Source organism: Gastrolobium bilobum, unplaced genomic scaffold, assembly GCF_033153095.1.
Source record: "Gastrolobium bilobum isolate Gb01-03AN ecotype WA unplaced genomic scaffold, APGP_CSIRO_Gbil_v1 utg7986, whole genome shotgun sequence".
Taxonomy (NCBI): domain Eukaryota; kingdom Viridiplantae; phylum Streptophyta; class Magnoliopsida; order Fabales; family Fabaceae; genus Gastrolobium; species Gastrolobium bilobum.
Window position 1 is genome coordinate 258,595 of NW_026899159.1, and position 17,646 is coordinate 276,240.

Here is a 17,646-nt window from a genome sequence, read left to right on the forward strand (position 1 = left end):
AAGGTCTTAGATTCATGAAGAAACAAAATACAGTACCTGAGAAGGTTTATTTTGTATATTATTGATATCATTTATGCGGGTGATTGCTTATACATATTTAATATCATTTTAAACGGATGTTTGGATTTCTGAGATAGCATCGCCATCGTTAATCACAGTACTCTTGGTTCTTGCTGTCTTTTTTTAGAGAAGTTCTGTTTGAATTTATCGAATCATGGTCTTGAATAACGAGCAATGAACTCGTAATGCCCTGACCTGAAGAAGTTAAGAGATCTCCAATGGACCCAAGCTCAGCATGCGCGGGACTAGAATCATTTATGTTTTGTCACCATGGTTGACTCAGAAACTGTTGTCCCTTTCCCGCAATTACTAAATAGGTCGTACTCCTTGGCATTCCCGATTGTTAACACCATCTTTGTTATGTCGCTTGAATCCTTTTCAATGTATTCCATTAATCCAACTCTTGCTCATGACAATGAAAAGAATGCTCACCCTCTGCTCTGCAGCAGCACTGGTCTCGGTTCCTTGTTTAAACCCTCTACCAACCCCACGGTTTACAAGCACTGCAACGGAGACGTTGAATGCCTCTGATTGACTTCCCTCCAGCCCTTCCCTATGTTTTCTATTGCCTTTTCATCTTCCCTCTTCACCTTTTGTGGAAAGGCAATATGATAACTGCCACACCCTTCTTCTGAAACATGGCATATGTCCTCGTGCATTGTAGATGATGATAATGAGATGGATGTCTATTGATGCAAAGTAACTTGACCTACTTGACCATAAGCTTGGAATGATGTGGCAGTTTGGTCATGCGGTGCTCCTCTTTGGAATCGGTTGAAGGGAAATTCGTTCTCTTGGCTGCGTTGAACTATTAATATTGAGGATGAGCTATCAGCTAGTTGCACCAGCTATAGTTTAAGGTGAGACTTGTTGGTGGCATGAACTGATTGAATGAAGTTGATTTAGGGAGGTGAGGGTACGTTGCCTGTTCCATGGAAGCAAGCAAGAATGCGAAGCTTCCATTGCAAGTCTGTCAGCGGTCTAGAAGGGAAACTTGAATGAATGACAAGTATAGAGTGATACACACGTTGAAGCCAAAGTTGCTTCTTTAAATACACACACAACCACCCGTTCCTTCATAATTCATAAATTGCCAAAACATCTTTATACACACACACACACTCGATTCCTCTCTTCCGCGTTACTTCCCCTTCATAAAAAAAAAACAGAGTCTCTCGTCCGACTTATTAGCTCCCAACCAAAAACCGCGTACGTTGTCACACTCAGGGCAATCATGCCGATGAACATAACCTCAATTCAAACGTCCTCCAATGAAGTATGGCAAGGAGAATCCATTGGACTACGTCTTTCCATTTCTAATAGTTCAAATCACCTTTGTCCTCCTCGTCAAATCATCTTGTCGACAATTTCAGCAATGACTTTGGGGGTTCGGAGAGGTTTGAAGCGGAAAGGGCGGAAGCGAGTACAAGGACCAAGGTGATTTGAACTATTAGGAAGGCAAAAAAATTAATTTATTACTTTTTTAATAAAAAATTACGAATAAGTTGTCGTTTTGCAAAAAATTACGAATCTATAGCACCCAAACACGCCCACATGGGGCGTGTTCTGATGGAGAGAGACACGCCCTACGTAGGGCGTGTGTGGTCACGCCTAAGATAAGGCGTGTTCAGTGGGTTGACACGCCCAAATATGGGCGTGAGTGACTAAACTGACTGCTATTTAAACACCCACTCCCCTACACACTCTTCACAATTCTGTCATTGTTATGCTAAACTCTCTGATAGTTTGCACTTGTTTACTCATATTTTGTTTTATCTTTTAAAATTTTGTTTTTAAAAATGAGTGCGAATTCTGATACTATTCGTGTCGTTCTATATTTTAACGGTAGGAAAGAAGAAGGTCGTCGTGGTGTTATTTTTGTAGGGGAGAAAAGGCCATCACGTATTAAATGAAACTCAACGGTTGCTGAGCTGCATCAGAAAATACGTCAAAAATTATGTCTTCAAGACAACCAATTGATCACTCTTGTCACGGCAAGGTTATGGCAACGTGTTCAATACATTAGCTTGCAAGTGGTCGATGACGAAGACATCGATATGGTAATGGAAGAGTTCTTGAACCAGTGTAGAAAGGATTTCTTAGAGTTGTATGTGGATACTACAACCACGGAGGAAGTTGTCATACCAATGAGGTCAGTTAGGTCTACTTCTCCTCTTAATGCATCATCATCTGTTGTTCCTGTTGTTCCTGCTGTTCCTGTTGTTAACATGTCTGAGGAAGATGAACATGACCCTACTTGGGTTATGGATGATGAGTATGACGAAGATGATGAGGAAAATATTGCAATAGAGGATCGTCTTCTTTTAAAGGATGCGAGTGCATCGGACAATGACGAAGAATGTGGCAGGTCTGGTACTGAACTTCAACCAGTGCATGATTTGGGGGAGTCTCGTATCGTTGTACATCATGGCACAACATCGAGTCAAGTACCAGAACATCCTGAAGGTATGCTATCAATTAATATACTGACAGTTTGGTTGTTGCAATTTTTGATTAAGAAAATAATTCAATTCTATTATTATTATTACGTAGTACATGTAGGCGATGCACCTGTTGATCCTTTTTGGTCAGAAATTCCACATTACACATATATTGATTGGGATTATCCGAGTGAGGCACAATCATGGACGCAGAGTTCGGGTTCAATCCAGGGTCCTTGGCAATTGGGAGAAAAGTTGTTTGTTAACCAACAATTTACATCCAAAAAAGAGGCTCAGATGGCAATCAAGCGCTACCTCATGAAGGAGCATCAAGAAGCAATTGTGGTTGAGAGCACTCCCACAAAATTAAGCATGAAATGTTGTGCACACGTCCAAGGTTGCCCGTGGAGGGTCAGGGTAATTAAACCAACGTATGGTGAAAATTGGAAGGTGACGAAATGGGGTGGGAAGCACAATTGCTTGAATGACCATATTTCTCAAGATCATCGACAACTTGATTCTGACGTTATTGCAACACTTGTAGTAGGTACGTAATTTCAAATTAAAAAGCTGATTAAAATTGCAGTTGATATACCTGTTGTTCTGTTAATGTTTATATCCAGCTTTTGTGATTCAGAGATGATAAAAAAGGAACCTTCAGTGGCCATTTCGCTCGTTCAGGAGAGGATAACGCATTCATATGGATTCAAAGTTTCATTTCGAAAGGCATGGTATGCGAAGCAGAAAGCAATGTCAATGTTATATGGTGATTGGGAGGAGTCCTATGCATTTTTACCCAACTGGTGTGAATATATGCTTCGTTTTTCACCAGGTTCCTTTTACAATATTCAAACAAAGGATTGTTTTGTTGAGGGGCAGTTGGTTACCGGAAAACGTGTATTTGTTCGTTGTTTCTGGACTTTCAGACAATGTTGCGAGGCATTTAAATTTTGCAAACCAATGATACAAATTGATGGCACTCATCTATACGGGAAATATAAGGGAAAGTTATTGATTGCCACAGCTCAAGATGGTAATAATGAATGTGTGCCACTTGCATTTGCCGTTGTTGAGGGTGAGACATTGGAGGCTTGGTCATACTTCCTTGCCAATCTTCGTCAGCACGTCACTCAAGCGGATAATATATGTCTAATTTCAGACCGGCATGTTAGCATATTATCGGCTGTTGAAAATAATCCCATATGGCAGCCACCCTAACAATTATTTTTCTAAGTCGCTAATATTTTTCTAACTCCCTAACAATTATCTAAGTCACTATTAACTATCATATATTAATTGCTGTTAATAAAAAAAATAAACAATAAATAGGGACTTACATAAGAGAGAGACAGAGCTTCGCTGCGCAAAACCCTCCAAAAGAAATTTAGAGAGGAGGAGGAGGAGGAGGTTTAGAGAGAGGATGGGAGGGTGGAAATGAGTTAAAAAAGTGAAAAACGGATTTATATACACCGCGGATAACACGCCCTATCGTGGGCGTGTCTCTCTCCTGGAACACGCCCTTCCTTGGCCGTGTTTGCTTCATAAGCTCACGCCTTACCCTAGGCGTATCTCTCTCCTGCCACACACGCCCTACCTTGGGCGTGTTTCTTTCACAAGCTCACGCCCCACATGGGCGTGTCTCTCTCCATCAGAACACGCCCTATGTGGGCGTGTTTGGGTGCTATAGATTCGTAATTTTTTGCAAAACGACAACTTATTCGTAATTTTTTATTAAAAAAGTAATAAATTAATTTGTTTGCTCTATTAGGAATGGAAAGACGTTGAGTTCAACTTATATTCTTCGCAACCCAATAACATCTTGTTGAGTTCGTCAAGATTAATTTCATAAGAGAAGAGAAGAGAGATGGGGCAAAGAATGAGTTTCTAGAGTTTCGTGCCCACAATTAGTAAGTAAGCCAAAGATCAACTGTTATCACGCTTCCTTTCACATGTTTTTCTTTGAATGAATTCCAACCGAGTTCCCAAGGCTTTTTGCATTATTGACACTCAATCTCCTTACACTATTTCCCAGCACTTCTGGTATAAGATAGGCTTAAGTCAACGCCACTCATTGGTGGGGAGCTGGACTGAGGTCTCCCTATTTGACTATGGTAATCATGTAGATATTTTCTTTCCCTGCAGTGCTATAATGCGGTTGGACTCTATCTCCGCTGTCTGGCTTTCATGAAGAAAGATTTTTTTTTTATGATCAAATAAGAAAAAATATCAAATTATATTCTCAATCTGCTCACAAGAATTAGGAAATACGAATTGATAGTTGCTAATTTTATCATAAAATGATGTATACATTTTTGCATATTGCATGTAATCTTCATTTGTGATTATACATTGATACATGCAATTTTATGAATGCTTCCGTACACAAAATTCAATGTATAATAATCTTTATACTTATTTAAATAAATAGAGATTAGATCCAACATCTTTAATTTTTTAAATTATATACACTAAAATCCTATAGTTAAGTATATGACACTAATTTTAATTTATTGAATTAATTATGTTAAATTAACTAATTACAATAAAATAGAAAACTATAATTCTTAATTTATCCTCTCGAATTAAGAAAAGTAACATTGTTTTCCAGTTTTGTTATAAAATAAATATGAATCTAATCGAATTTGAATTTTTAACCCACAAGCAAATTTTATGACAGTATATTCATAAATTTTAAGTATGATTTACATTGACAAAACATGACATGATTTGTTGCCCTAAAATATTAATTATAAGCATGTATGGTTAATATTTTGCAGTGAAACAAAAAATTATAAGGAAAAAAATATTTTAAGTATGATTTAAATATTTGCCATTTTAATTAAGAGAAATACACAACTTAGTATTTTTTTATTTAAAATTTACATTTTTTTAAAAATACCTATTTTCTTTCCCATGATTTTTAATGCTTGTGTTTTTCTCTCACTTAAAATGATATAACAATATATCATTTAAAAGGATAAACACAAAACCCTAATTATAAAGGTATAAATAATTCACAAAATTAATTATATTAGGCTTGACTCTCCAACCATCCCAAGTCGTCATCTGCTAAATCAAAATTGCTACCGGACGACAACCAAAATTAAAAAAATTTAAATAATGGAGTTGGTTCCAATTTAATTTAGGAAAAATTGGAATACATTTTTATTTGAAAATGAGATCATCTTAGAAAAATGAGATTAGTTTCGAAAGTGTGATTATGCATAAGGAAAGGTAGAAACACTCCTAATACATTCATTTCAAAAATAGTTTCCTTAGTTGTTATGTAAATCATTATTAAGGGCTAAAAGACCAAAAATTTGCATTTAAAAAAATTACTCATTTGATGCCATTTTGAAACATTTTGCCGTACTAATGCGGAGTGTTGAATATTGTTGATGCGCAATTGCTACGTGGCAACTCATCATGAATTGTACATCTATTTTGTGCATGTCTAGTTATACACTGACAATGGCAATGTGCGGAACTAGTTGCAACTTGCATGATATATATACTTTGTAACGTCACATGTCAACTCTGATGACTTTTTGATCATTATAGCCCTTATTCAATAATTAATTATTAAATTAATTTTGATTATAAATTATTTCAAAAATTTAACCTCTCCAGAAAACATAACATCAATCTGTTTCTATTTGACCATTGATCATCAAGCCTATCCAGATAGCCCCCTCCCTACTCGGATATTTTTTGAAATTTTTCTCCTACCCGCACAAGAAGAGAATACCCGGATATATTTCAAAATTCTGAAAAAATATTTGAATTATTTACCCGAGTAAGGAAGGGACTACCAGGATAAATAATGATGTACTACTCTCAACCCTGTTCATCCACTACTCTCTTGCCACTTTGTGTTCTTTGTCTTCATGGTTCTTTTGCTTTGAGTTACCTCTTTCCAAGTTCAAGAATTTTTGTACTTGTTTCTTCACCTTGCGGCTTCCCTATTACTTCACTGTATCATTAAATTTCTCAATTTCCAACTTTTATGTATAGCAGAGAGCTATACATATATTGAACAAAATCATTAGCTTTTTCTGGAAAACATGAAAGTGGGGTTTTTTCAGGTCCCTTGTTTTCTTATGATGATTATGAAGAACCCATAAAAAGTGTATTTTTTTTTAATCTATCTAGTAGAAGCTGCGTATGATTGAATTTTAAGATGGTGTTGGTGTTTGATGCCTTGGTTTCAGGTGCGAAATCGGTTGAGAAGGAACCAAAGTTAAATTTTATTGATATCTTTGGTTCATTATTTGAGTATGTGGACCAGCCACTGCTTCCATCTCAGGTGAAGGATCTAACAAATTGTTTTCATCGATCCCAGTTATATATACTATCTATCATTTTAATTATTTATTAATGAATAGTATTTTGCAGATTAACTTTGCTAGATAGGGAAAGCCACGCTTATCACTCACATCCAAGGCGAAATACCACAACACTTTCCAGAGGGTGTCTTCATTCGAAATGGTGCATCCCATGACCTTCTAACTTTGGATCTGTGCTTAACAAGATTATGGAAAAGGGAAACATGAAAATAAAATTATTCCTTTCACGCTTATGGTGTTGGTCTTTCTTTCAACCACTTGAGAAGGAAGAGAACAGTGATGAGGATTAGGAGGCGTGCTTTCATCAACAGGAAAAGCTACGGTTATTTATCCGGGTAGCCCCTTCCCTATTCGGATAAATAATTCAAATATTTTTTTTCAGAATTTTAAAATATACTTGAGTATCCTTTTCACTACTCGGGTAGGAAAAAAATTTCAAAAAATATTCGAGTAGGCTTGATGGTCAACGGTCAAATATGGACAGATTGGTGTTATGTTTTCTGAAGAAGTTAAATTTTTGAAATAGTTTATAATTAAGGTCAATCTGATAATAATTAATTATTAAATAAGGGCTACAATAATTAAAAAGATCAACTCTGATATTTTACACTTATACAATATCAGTGTACATACAAAAATTACATAGCCAACCTAAGTTCGAAAATACGTTATGTAGAAAGCAAGATACAATCTATTCATAAATCAATTAGCCATAATTTTAATCAAAATCCACCAACTCTAGAAGATGTTACTTAACTTGTTTGCTGTTCTCATGGCTAGGTCCACCACATTCTTTTGTTCATATATATTCACGTATATTTAAAATCTAAATTTGTCAGCACTCATTTGGAACACTGCCAGCCGATTTACTCAAGTAAGACTAGAGTCTTGCTCGCCCAAAATTTGAGCATTCTGAACCTCAGCCTTGGTAAAACTCCACCATCCCCTAACTCTTGCAAACGTGTGCATGTTTGGTTCAATTTGTCCTGCCTCGATCGCATAGTACGAGTCTAACTATTAGCTTGACTTGTCCTATTTATAAAAAAAAATGGCCTGACTTGACCTGTTAGTCTGTTAAAATTAAAAACAAAAAACTTTTTTATATCTTTTGTTTTTTCTTCAAGTCATACTTATTATGTAGCCAATCTCTACCGTATATTAAAGCTTGGATGGTATCTTCAGCCAAGCTAGAACGATAGACATCAATAACTCTTCCTACAATACTAAATGTTGATTATGATGGTACTGTAGAGATTGATACAGATCTTATGTCACCTCCAGAGATAGTATTGGTGAGAGATCGAATTTAGGTTATTCCACCACCTACTTAATTCACATGCACCAATTGAACCAATGTTTTAAAACCCAGCTCGGACCGGCCGGGTCGACCCGGGACTCGGTGATCAGGTGGGTTCCCCGATCCGAGCAGGTAGTTGGACCGCTTCTGTAGTCAACCCGGATTGGACCGGTTGACCCGGTCGAAACCCGGCGACCTGGTTGACCCGGGTTAGACCGGTTATTCCTCTCTCTTTTTTGGTAAATTTTTTTTTTATAAGAACTCTTGAATTAAATCATATTCATATTTTATGATGAATATGATTAAAAGTAAGATGAAAATAATAAGGTATTTTAGATTAGTGCAGTTCGTTTATGTAATTTAGTTGCATCTTATAATGATCTCATGAAGTTAAGTGGTGATAAACACTGATGGTCTCATGATCTCATCTCAACGGCGGACACTTTTTTCTTAGTGTATATTTCATGCATACTATTTGTTATCATGATAACGGTGACACTTTTTTCTTAATGTATATTTCATGCATACTTTTTGTTATCATGATTTAATTTATCCGTATCATGTCAAGCACAAAAGGTGCATTTAACTTATATTGCAATTTTAATCCAATATTAGGATATGGTCTAGAGCTAGAAGCTTAGAAGTATATAATATTTGCTATAATTGAAAATCAATTTATTTTTTGAAGCTCATTGATAGTTTTCTTATGTGAATTTTTATTAATATAAGTAATATTTTTATATTTTTAATATGTTAATAGTAATTCCGGTTCAACCCGGTTGAACCCAGTTGAACCAGTGACTCAGTAACCCAGTACCTCGACCGGTTCGATGACCGGTCCGAGTTTTAAAACACTGAATTGAACTATCACCATTTGGTACTACTATGAATAATATTATTTTATTTAATTTAAAATAAATAATATGATATAGGCTGGCCTGTAGGCTTATAGGCCCGACATGTAACAGAAAGGCCTATCACCTATTTTCTAAATAGGCTTCTTTAAAAACTCGAGCATGTTCTATTTGACTATATGTAATAGGTCAAGTCCGGCCTGATATAAGCTAAGCCGTAGTGAATTTTTTTTAAATACTACAGTTGTACCAAATTGAGTACATCATTTTACTAAAATAGGAAATTTTTATCCCATTTTAATCCCTTGATTTTTATCCATTTCCTTTTATGCCCTTATTGCTTTCTAATTTGGGAACGGTACTACCTATGACGGGTAGTACCGAAAGTTTGCTCAGCTGTAGGCTCCTATAATCGAATCCGGCCCACTTTCACCCCTAATAGTCAGGTAATCAAGTCCTATAGACCATCTTTCTTATTTTACCTATTACAGGAGGTTGTCCAAGGGTGCAAACACACTATTCAATTCCCTTACACATTAGTTCTATACGAATCTCACTTTTCCTACACATACATGATTACTTCAGGAAAGACTATGTACACATAAAGCTGTCCATCACATTTTTGTCCCACAAGTTTACCACGTTTCATACATATAATCACACGAGTGTGCCGTATACATAACATGTGGATCCTATCTTAGCCGGACTTTGGCTTGGAATATGAAATACCAACAATTATGGCTAGAGGAATACTCTGACAGCTAAAGATCTGATTTGCAATGGCTGCCATGAAGTCATTCTCTATATTCATTGGTTTACAACACCAAACGATTGATGGAACAACCTTGGAAGATTAAAATCACCCACAGCTTTATAGAAGATAACAGAGTGGTTAGATTATTAACTGAAATTATGGAAAGATCGTCTCCAAGAATACTGGCCTTTATTGCAACATGACTGAATGGGGTTGCCACCCACGCATGTTCTGCAATCAGCACCGCTTGTACGTAGTTATTAATTTTCTGTTGGAGTCTGTTTTTCTTTCAATGTTAACAAAAATAAAATAAAACAAACAAATATTTCATTCATTCCATCACGCATTCTTTTTTATTTCTATTTTTTTGGTCTGACGTAAAGCGTTGCTTTGGCACAGTAACGCCCACAAAATGAAAAATCGAAGGGTGTTTACTTTATTTTTATTTTTTTCCCCCCTTTCTTCCTTCATCGTATATACAGAATTTGATGAAGCTAAATCTTTACTTGAAATTTAAAAGAAGAATCAGAGCCGTTAAGACCTTGATCCCATAGTGGTTATAAACACACTTCAGTTCAGTAGTTCACACAACATCAGGTTGCACTTGTATTTCCCCATGTGACGAATCCTCAGCTATAAACCTGTTAGACCCACCACCATGCACTTTACACACGGGTGAATCATCTACTAAAGCCACATCATGTTGTTGAATAACCAACACCGACGACACAACCCCCTGTCCCGACGATGTTAAAACGTCCCCAATAGGTCCTAACTCCGCGTGCTCCGCTTGCCTCTCCGCCAGTTCCGCCACCATACTCGACGGAAACCGACCCTTCCCAACAATTATCAAATCATAATCCCCACTTCTCCCTGTTCCCAACACCTCCTCCACAACATTCCCACTAACCTTCTCTATATACTCAACCATCCCATCCCACTTGCTTCTAAACTCTCCCATTGCCTTCTCATCCAACTCCTGCAATATAATGAGAAAATGAAAATATTCACATTTTAAATAACATAGATACAGAAAAATGAGAATCATACACAAAGAAAGTAGGTGATTTTTTTAATTTAAAATTCAAATTTTCTGTGTACGTATCTTTCTTAAAAGGACATAAGTGTCTGTCATTTAAAATGACAAATATTTTCTTTGGATTTGTATTTTTTACCTTTTCTTGTTCGCGGTTCATTTTAGCGGTGGAGAAACTGTAGCTTTTGTCGCTGCTTTTGTCGGGTGAGGGGCGCAACACAATGCTTTTACTATTCAATCCATCTTTCTCAACGAACCTTACAACTGTCACTTTAACTGCCGGGTGCTCAGCCATTTTCTTACCCAACTCTAGAGCCTCTCGATCATCGGGCCCACCAAAGAACACGATGCATACACGTTGGGTCACAGTGTTATTTGGGCCTGGATTATTAGGCCCATCGGTATTGCCGTATCCTCGGTCCACAAGCACAGCCACGGAGCAAGGTGCGTTCTTGAGTACCTTCTGGTTCACCACTCTCCATCCGTGGCCCACGTTCTCCGACACCTCGTGACTCCCACTGTCTCCGTCCACTTCCATCATCCTCCACTGTTTGTGGAATGGCAAGATGATCATGGTCACCCTCTTTTCCTCCGCCACGTGGCAGATGTCATCGTGCATGGTGGAGAGAGAAGAGATGGCTGTAGTGGGCCGGACAGTGACCCGGCCCAGTTGACTGTAGGCCTGGAAGGCCCCAGCGAGGCGATCATGCCACTCGCCGCCCCGGAAGCGGTTGAAGAAAGGGAAGCCATTCTTGCGAGCACGGCGAGCCAAAATGATGGAGGAGGATCGCTCTGTGAGCTCAACGAGGTGCATGATGAAAACCTTGAGGAGGGACTTCTTGGTGCTACGAGTTGACTCGATGAGAGCGATGATGGAAGGGACATTGCCAGGTCCATGGACGCAGGCCAAGACACGTAGCTCGTCCACGACACCATGATTAGAGGCGGAGGAGAGGTCACCTAGCTTGCGGTGGGTCTTGGCTATGATGCCACGAGCTGGTTTATACATGGCCATCACTGCTGGGGTTGTGATGAAGGTGGTCAATAGAGCCATGAGCACCAAGATTGCAAATATTTCATCGTTCAAAACCTGTAAATTAGCATCAAGCGTACAGCTTCATATAACCAATACTTTATGGTACATAAAAGTGTGAGATCATGTAAGAGAAAAAAATATATAAAGATAGACATATAATAATTTTTTATTTAAATTTAAAAAAAAAGACAATCACTTCCTCTCCCATAATTTTTATTCCTTGTGTCTATCTCTCTTAAAATGAAATAATTTGTGTCATTAAAAATGATAAACATCATACCCTTTTATATATGTATATATAAAAAAAAAAAATTATCTTTCATAATTATACGTGACACATTAAACACATATTTTACATGATTTTTCTTCAATTTTATTTAAAAGTAATAAAAAATAAATGAGTTCTTTAGTCATATCCAAAAAAAATATGATTTCATTGGCCAAAAATATGTCAAAGTCGCGGTGTGAGCGTGACGTCATTTTTCCGTGAGGCTGGAGCAACCAAAACGCATTGGTGGTTTTGTTCTAACAGTTTTATGTGTGGGGTTAACCAGTGTTCTTAAAAATATAAAAGTAAAAAATTCAATGAAAAAATATTTAATAAATTTCGGTGTGTATAAAAAAAGAATTAATAATTTTGTATTAAAATTTTATATGATATGATCACGTGAATTTTTTTTATATATATTAAATAAGTGAGGGTTAATATTATTAATGAAAAAGAGATAAATACAAATATTTTATATACATAATTAACTGATGTTAAATTTTAATACGAAAAGACTCCAATAAAAAAAAAAATAGATAGGTCAACGAAATTATAGTTAGGGGCAAGAGAATCTAAGATAATGCTGACGGTTAACTCAAGTCCGCAATAATTTCGGATCAGGATCTACAGAAAGAATGATCAAAATAGTATAATTCCAAAAAAAAAAATATTAAATAATATAATTTAATCATATTTAATTATGTGAACCCCACAAATATAATTCTAGTCATTTGCATTTGTTTTACAACCCCACAAAAATATTTGTCTTTTACTATTGATCTTTTATTTATTATACTTATATAAAAGTGAGTAAGTCTTATTATAAAAAAATTAATAAAATTCACTCATTTTTATGTGAATGTGAAAAAAAAATCTACAGTAAAAATAAAGACATTAAACGCATATATATTTCCTAGAGATTTTAACCTAAACTAGTCACTATGTTATATAAGAGGCAGCTCATACTCAGCACATTCAAATCTTTACTCCAGTATTTTAATTCATTTTGTACCTTATCTAACCCAAGTATTAGCGTCTTTGGAGGTACACACCACCTTCAACCCTACTGTGGCAGCAACCACATAATAAGGAATTGAATGAGCCTATGTTTGTCTTAGGTCTACATATACTTCCCTATCGCAACAATTTCATACTATTTTTGATAACAATGCATCCTGCACAAAATTTAGAAGGAATCCCCTTACAATTTTTTTATTTTTTTTCAGGTATACCACCTCTTCCTCTGCCCCTAACAACTATTGGACCAAGAGAGTTTTATCACTATAATATTCAAATCGTGACTCAATTCTGAATAAGCTAAGTCAATTGACTGACGTTTCATCACATTTGTTAATAATTACAAGCACGAAAGTGGTTGGAAATGGGAACGATGTATTAGGGCTAGACGAGTGTACACAAACCAAGACTTTTTGGTGTTGTGCTTTTCTACTACTGAGATATCATCAAAGTGAACACGCCATCCACCAAAATAGGTATAAACAAAAAATAATTAATCAACTGAACTGACGGACCATAACTTCCTAATTTATAAGCCAATTAAAACGTGTTCCAACTTACCAAAAACAAAAAAACAAAAAAAAAAACGTGTTTCAAGTCTCTCTTTTGAAAAGCAAGGAGCCGTAATAAAAAAACTAATTGGAAGAAATTGCCTATGCGGAAGAGCACGCAAGGGATGGAAAAGTAGGAAAAAAATTTAGGGAAAACATACATATATATATAAAAAAAAAAACAGCTAAGTTTCCTCATAATTACTTATTTCATCTTCAAAATTTTAAATTATTTACACTTATGACTTGAAATTTTTTTATCACTTACCTCTTCTGTCCTCTAAGTTAGAGAATAAGTGATAAAAAAAATTTAAATTAAAAGTGTAAATAATAACAAAATTTAAGTAAGAATATAAATAATTCAAAATTTTGAAGAGGAAATAAATGATTATTAAAAAAACTTTCAAGGTCTTTTCAAGTTTTCCCAAAGAACTAACATAGAAAAACAGAAACACCTTGCAATTATGTCAAGAAAAGAAATTCAATGGAAATGTCACACAATTTGACTTTTCAGAATTTTGATCTAACTTTCCATCTTATTTGGAATGGCTGCTAGTGCAACAAAACAGCGATAAAAGCAAAAACGAAAATGAAAATGAATTCTCTCTATTTAACGTAATCATATGATGTGTGAGAATCTAAATGACTCAACAGTGATATTGTAATTATATATCCTAATATATTTTATTATTATTATTAATTTATTTTTGTATAATTAAGATTCTCCTATATAATATAGTCATGTTAAATAACCTTATTAAAAATTTAAATAAATAAAATATGGGAAAAATTATTGAAATGCTACATGAGATAAGTTTTTTCTCTTACACACCCTTCGATAACTGTGTCACTTTTTTTTTTCAGATAATAGAGCCCACAAATTTGTCTATATGACATGAGATAACGTATCTCCTTTAACATGAAATTAATAAAACTCATAAAATATTCACCCAATTCCATCAATTACGAGGACATTATTTTCCTAATTTATCTTATGAAATTGAAACTGTACCAAGTCAATTAAATTGCTTGTACAGAGGAGCGACTAGTTTGCACTCAAAATAAACAATAAATTAATCACATCCTTCAACTTTCCATGCCATGTTCATGTCACTAACGTCTCTCTTTATACTTAATAGAACCTGACCCAATCAATAGTCGCCCCAATCAAACAAATAAATTAAAACATCAGCCCAAGCTTCACGGTATGAAAGCTTTGAAGTTGAAAGGAAGTTTTGCTCTTTGCTTATAAATTCTTTTATAAAAGGTATTAACGCAGTAAAAGATAGTGTGATTAGTGTTTTCCCGGGAGAATATAGTGTAGTTTGTAAGAGTTCGTAAACAAAAAATTTTGTAAACATAACCTGTCCCATTAATGTATGTTATATTATAGAAAATAAATTTTATCTTCTCCGTATATAAAAATGTACGGATTTACGTGGATCTATGTAAGAAGAAAAATTTATTTCAAAATATAATATAAAAACAATAAACCCTTTATAATATCCGTATACTTTTTTAATAAAAAAGATGAAAAAACGAAAAAGGACAAAAAGAAGAAGCTGACCTTTTTCTCCTTTCCAATGTTGAGTACGATGAGCTCCACGAGGCCTTTGGTGTTCATGAGCACGCCAAGTGTAAGCGATTCCCTCGCCGGAATCATGCACATCAACGCCACCACGAACGTGCCGAGAATCTTGCCGGCGCACGCCGTGGAAATCACGAGAAACAGAAGCCCCCAAGCCTCGCCGCCATGGATCTTAGTGACGTCAGTCTTCAACCCACTAGAGGCAAAGTAGAGTGGTAATAACAAACCCAAAACAAAATCCTCAATCCTCTCTATCAACCTCTCCGCAAAATTCCCACCCTTTGGAATAGTCAAACCGAACACGAAGGCTCCGAATATTGCGTGGATCCCGATCATATCCGTCATGAACCCGGATACCATTACCCCCGCTAACGTCAAACAAATATAAGCTTCGTCCACTGCTTCGTGCTCCAACGAACACCTCTGCCCGACCCGTTTCATCACGGGTCGGATAACAACCATCATAAATATAACAAACGCCACACCGCATAACAGAACCCAAACTGAAATCAGAGGGCTCTTGTGATTCCCGCCGCTACCGTCCCCCGAGATTGCCACCGCCAGGGCAAGGAGGATCCACGCGGCCACGTCGTTGAATGCGGCGGCGGCCATGGCCGTCTCTCCGATGGTCGTGGTCAGGAGCTTGAGCTCGGCTAGGATGCGGGCGAGCACAGGGAATGCGGTGATGGAAAGCGCAACTCCCATGAAAACAAGGAACTGAGCGAAACCGACTTTGTCGGCGCCGTCGATGGTTTTGCGGAGGATAACGGCGACGCCGATGCCGCAGATGAAAGGGAGGGAGATCCCGACGGCTGCTATGGTGAATGCTCTTCTACCACTGCGTCGAATTGAATTGAGATCGAGCTCGAGACCAACGAGGAAGAGGAAGAAAAGAAGGCCAATGTTTGCTACAGATTCAAGTATTGGCGTGCTCCATGATGGGAAAATTCGATGCATGTAACTTTGATTCCTTCCCAATGCAGATGGCCCTAACAGAATTCCACCCTGCACAAATCACACATAACATACATTCAATCACTTCACTTTCTAATATTATATTTATTATGTAATTAGTTAATATATATATATATATATATATATATATATATATATATATATATATATATTTATATTCCTTTAATGTATGTATGTATGTATGCATATACATACGACAATTTCAGCAATGACTTTGGGTTGTCGGAGAGGTTTGAAGAGGAAAGCGAGGAAGCGGGTAACGATGAGGACCAAGGTGATTTGAACTATAAGGAGTGGGAAGGCGTAGTCCAATGGATTGTCTCCTTGCCATACTCCATTTGAGGACGTTAGAATTGAGGTTATGTTAACCGGCATGGTTTCCGTGACAACGTACACGGTTTTTTTGTTAGCAAGTGGAACGAGAGAGACTTTTTTATGAAGGGAAAGTAACGCGGGAGAGAGAGGAATCGGGTGAGGGTGTAAAGATGTTCTGGCAAGTTATGATTTGTGAAGGAGCGGGTGGTTGTGTGTCATCTATTTATAGAAGCAACTTTGGCTTCAACGTGGGTGCGTGTTGCTTTATCACTTTATACTTATCTTTCACTCAGGTTTCCTCCTAGACTGCACTGTGCGCTTCGAAGCTAGGGCGGTCAGTGATCATAATAAGAAGGTGAATATATCTTATTTATTAGACTTTATTAGTTTAAATGGAGGAAATGACAATAATGCTGGGATGATATGACTCGCGTACACTTGTTTTTTTAACCTGAGGAGTTTAATTACCTCAATAATGCTCCATCTGGTCAAAGCTAGAAAATTAAATTTTAATATGATGTGTAAGTTTGGAGAAGGTGCGGGTCAACCACATCTTGGAATATTTTTTATTTTGAATTTTTTACATTAAAGTTGTAGGTATTAATTATAATTTTTTTTAATATAAATTCTTTAAAATTGTAATAATTGTGCACGTAAGACTTACTGTTGTTTTTTTTGTTTTTTTTTGGTGAATGACTCACTGTTATTTTTTATTATTACTTATGGATGTCAGAGAGACGAGACTCGAGAGTAACAATTTATTATATTATTTTAAGGTTCTCAATTTTTATGTTGCTGAAAAAAAATTTCTTTCACAATCAATTATAACTATATATTAGAGATAACACATAATTATAATATTAAAATTAATTTTTTTATTTTCGTCATATCAATTGACAGTTTTAAAAAAAAAAACAATTTTAAGTTGATACAAAAGTCATGTGGACCCACCACTTAGGAAAAAAATATAAAAAAATGAGATGACACGTGTTTTTATGTATCAAGAGTTAAAAATTAGTACCATTGTTTTATTATATCAATCACCGTACATAATTTTTTTTGAATAAATTTAGTGTATTTTTTATAAGAGATAATTCTGTTTAGAAAG

The 17,646-nt window shown here is 36.0% G+C and overlaps 1 protein-coding gene across 3 annotated transcripts; it reads right to left on the bottom strand.

Annotated features, from left to right (window-relative positions):
* Positions 1-148: 148 nt before the first annotated feature.
* Positions 149-16,598, bottom strand: LOC133287811 (cation/H(+) antiporter 20). 3 transcript variants are annotated; one of them, XM_061485494.1, is made up of 7 exons: positions 16,419-16,598; positions 15,228-16,253; positions 11,007-11,878; positions 10,928-10,970; positions 10,572-10,731; positions 7,661-7,688; positions 149-305 (listed from the first exon to the last, which is right to left on the bottom strand). In XM_061485494.1, the coding sequence occupies exons 1-7, from the start codon at positions 16,596-16,598 to the stop codon at positions 149-151; spliced, it is 2,466 nt and encodes an 821-aa protein (XP_061341478.1). The 3 variants fall into 3 exon arrangements, with proteins under 3 accessions (XP_061341478.1, XP_061341477.1, XP_061341476.1); XM_061485493.1 differs by lacking the exons at positions 149-305; positions 7,661-7,688; positions 10,928-10,970 and having other exon boundaries at positions 10,223-10,731; positions 11,009-11,878; XM_061485492.1 differs by lacking the exons at positions 149-305; positions 7,661-7,688 and having other exon boundaries at positions 10,223-10,731; positions 10,928-11,878.
* Between the last annotated feature and the right edge of the window lie 1,048 nt (positions 16,599-17,646).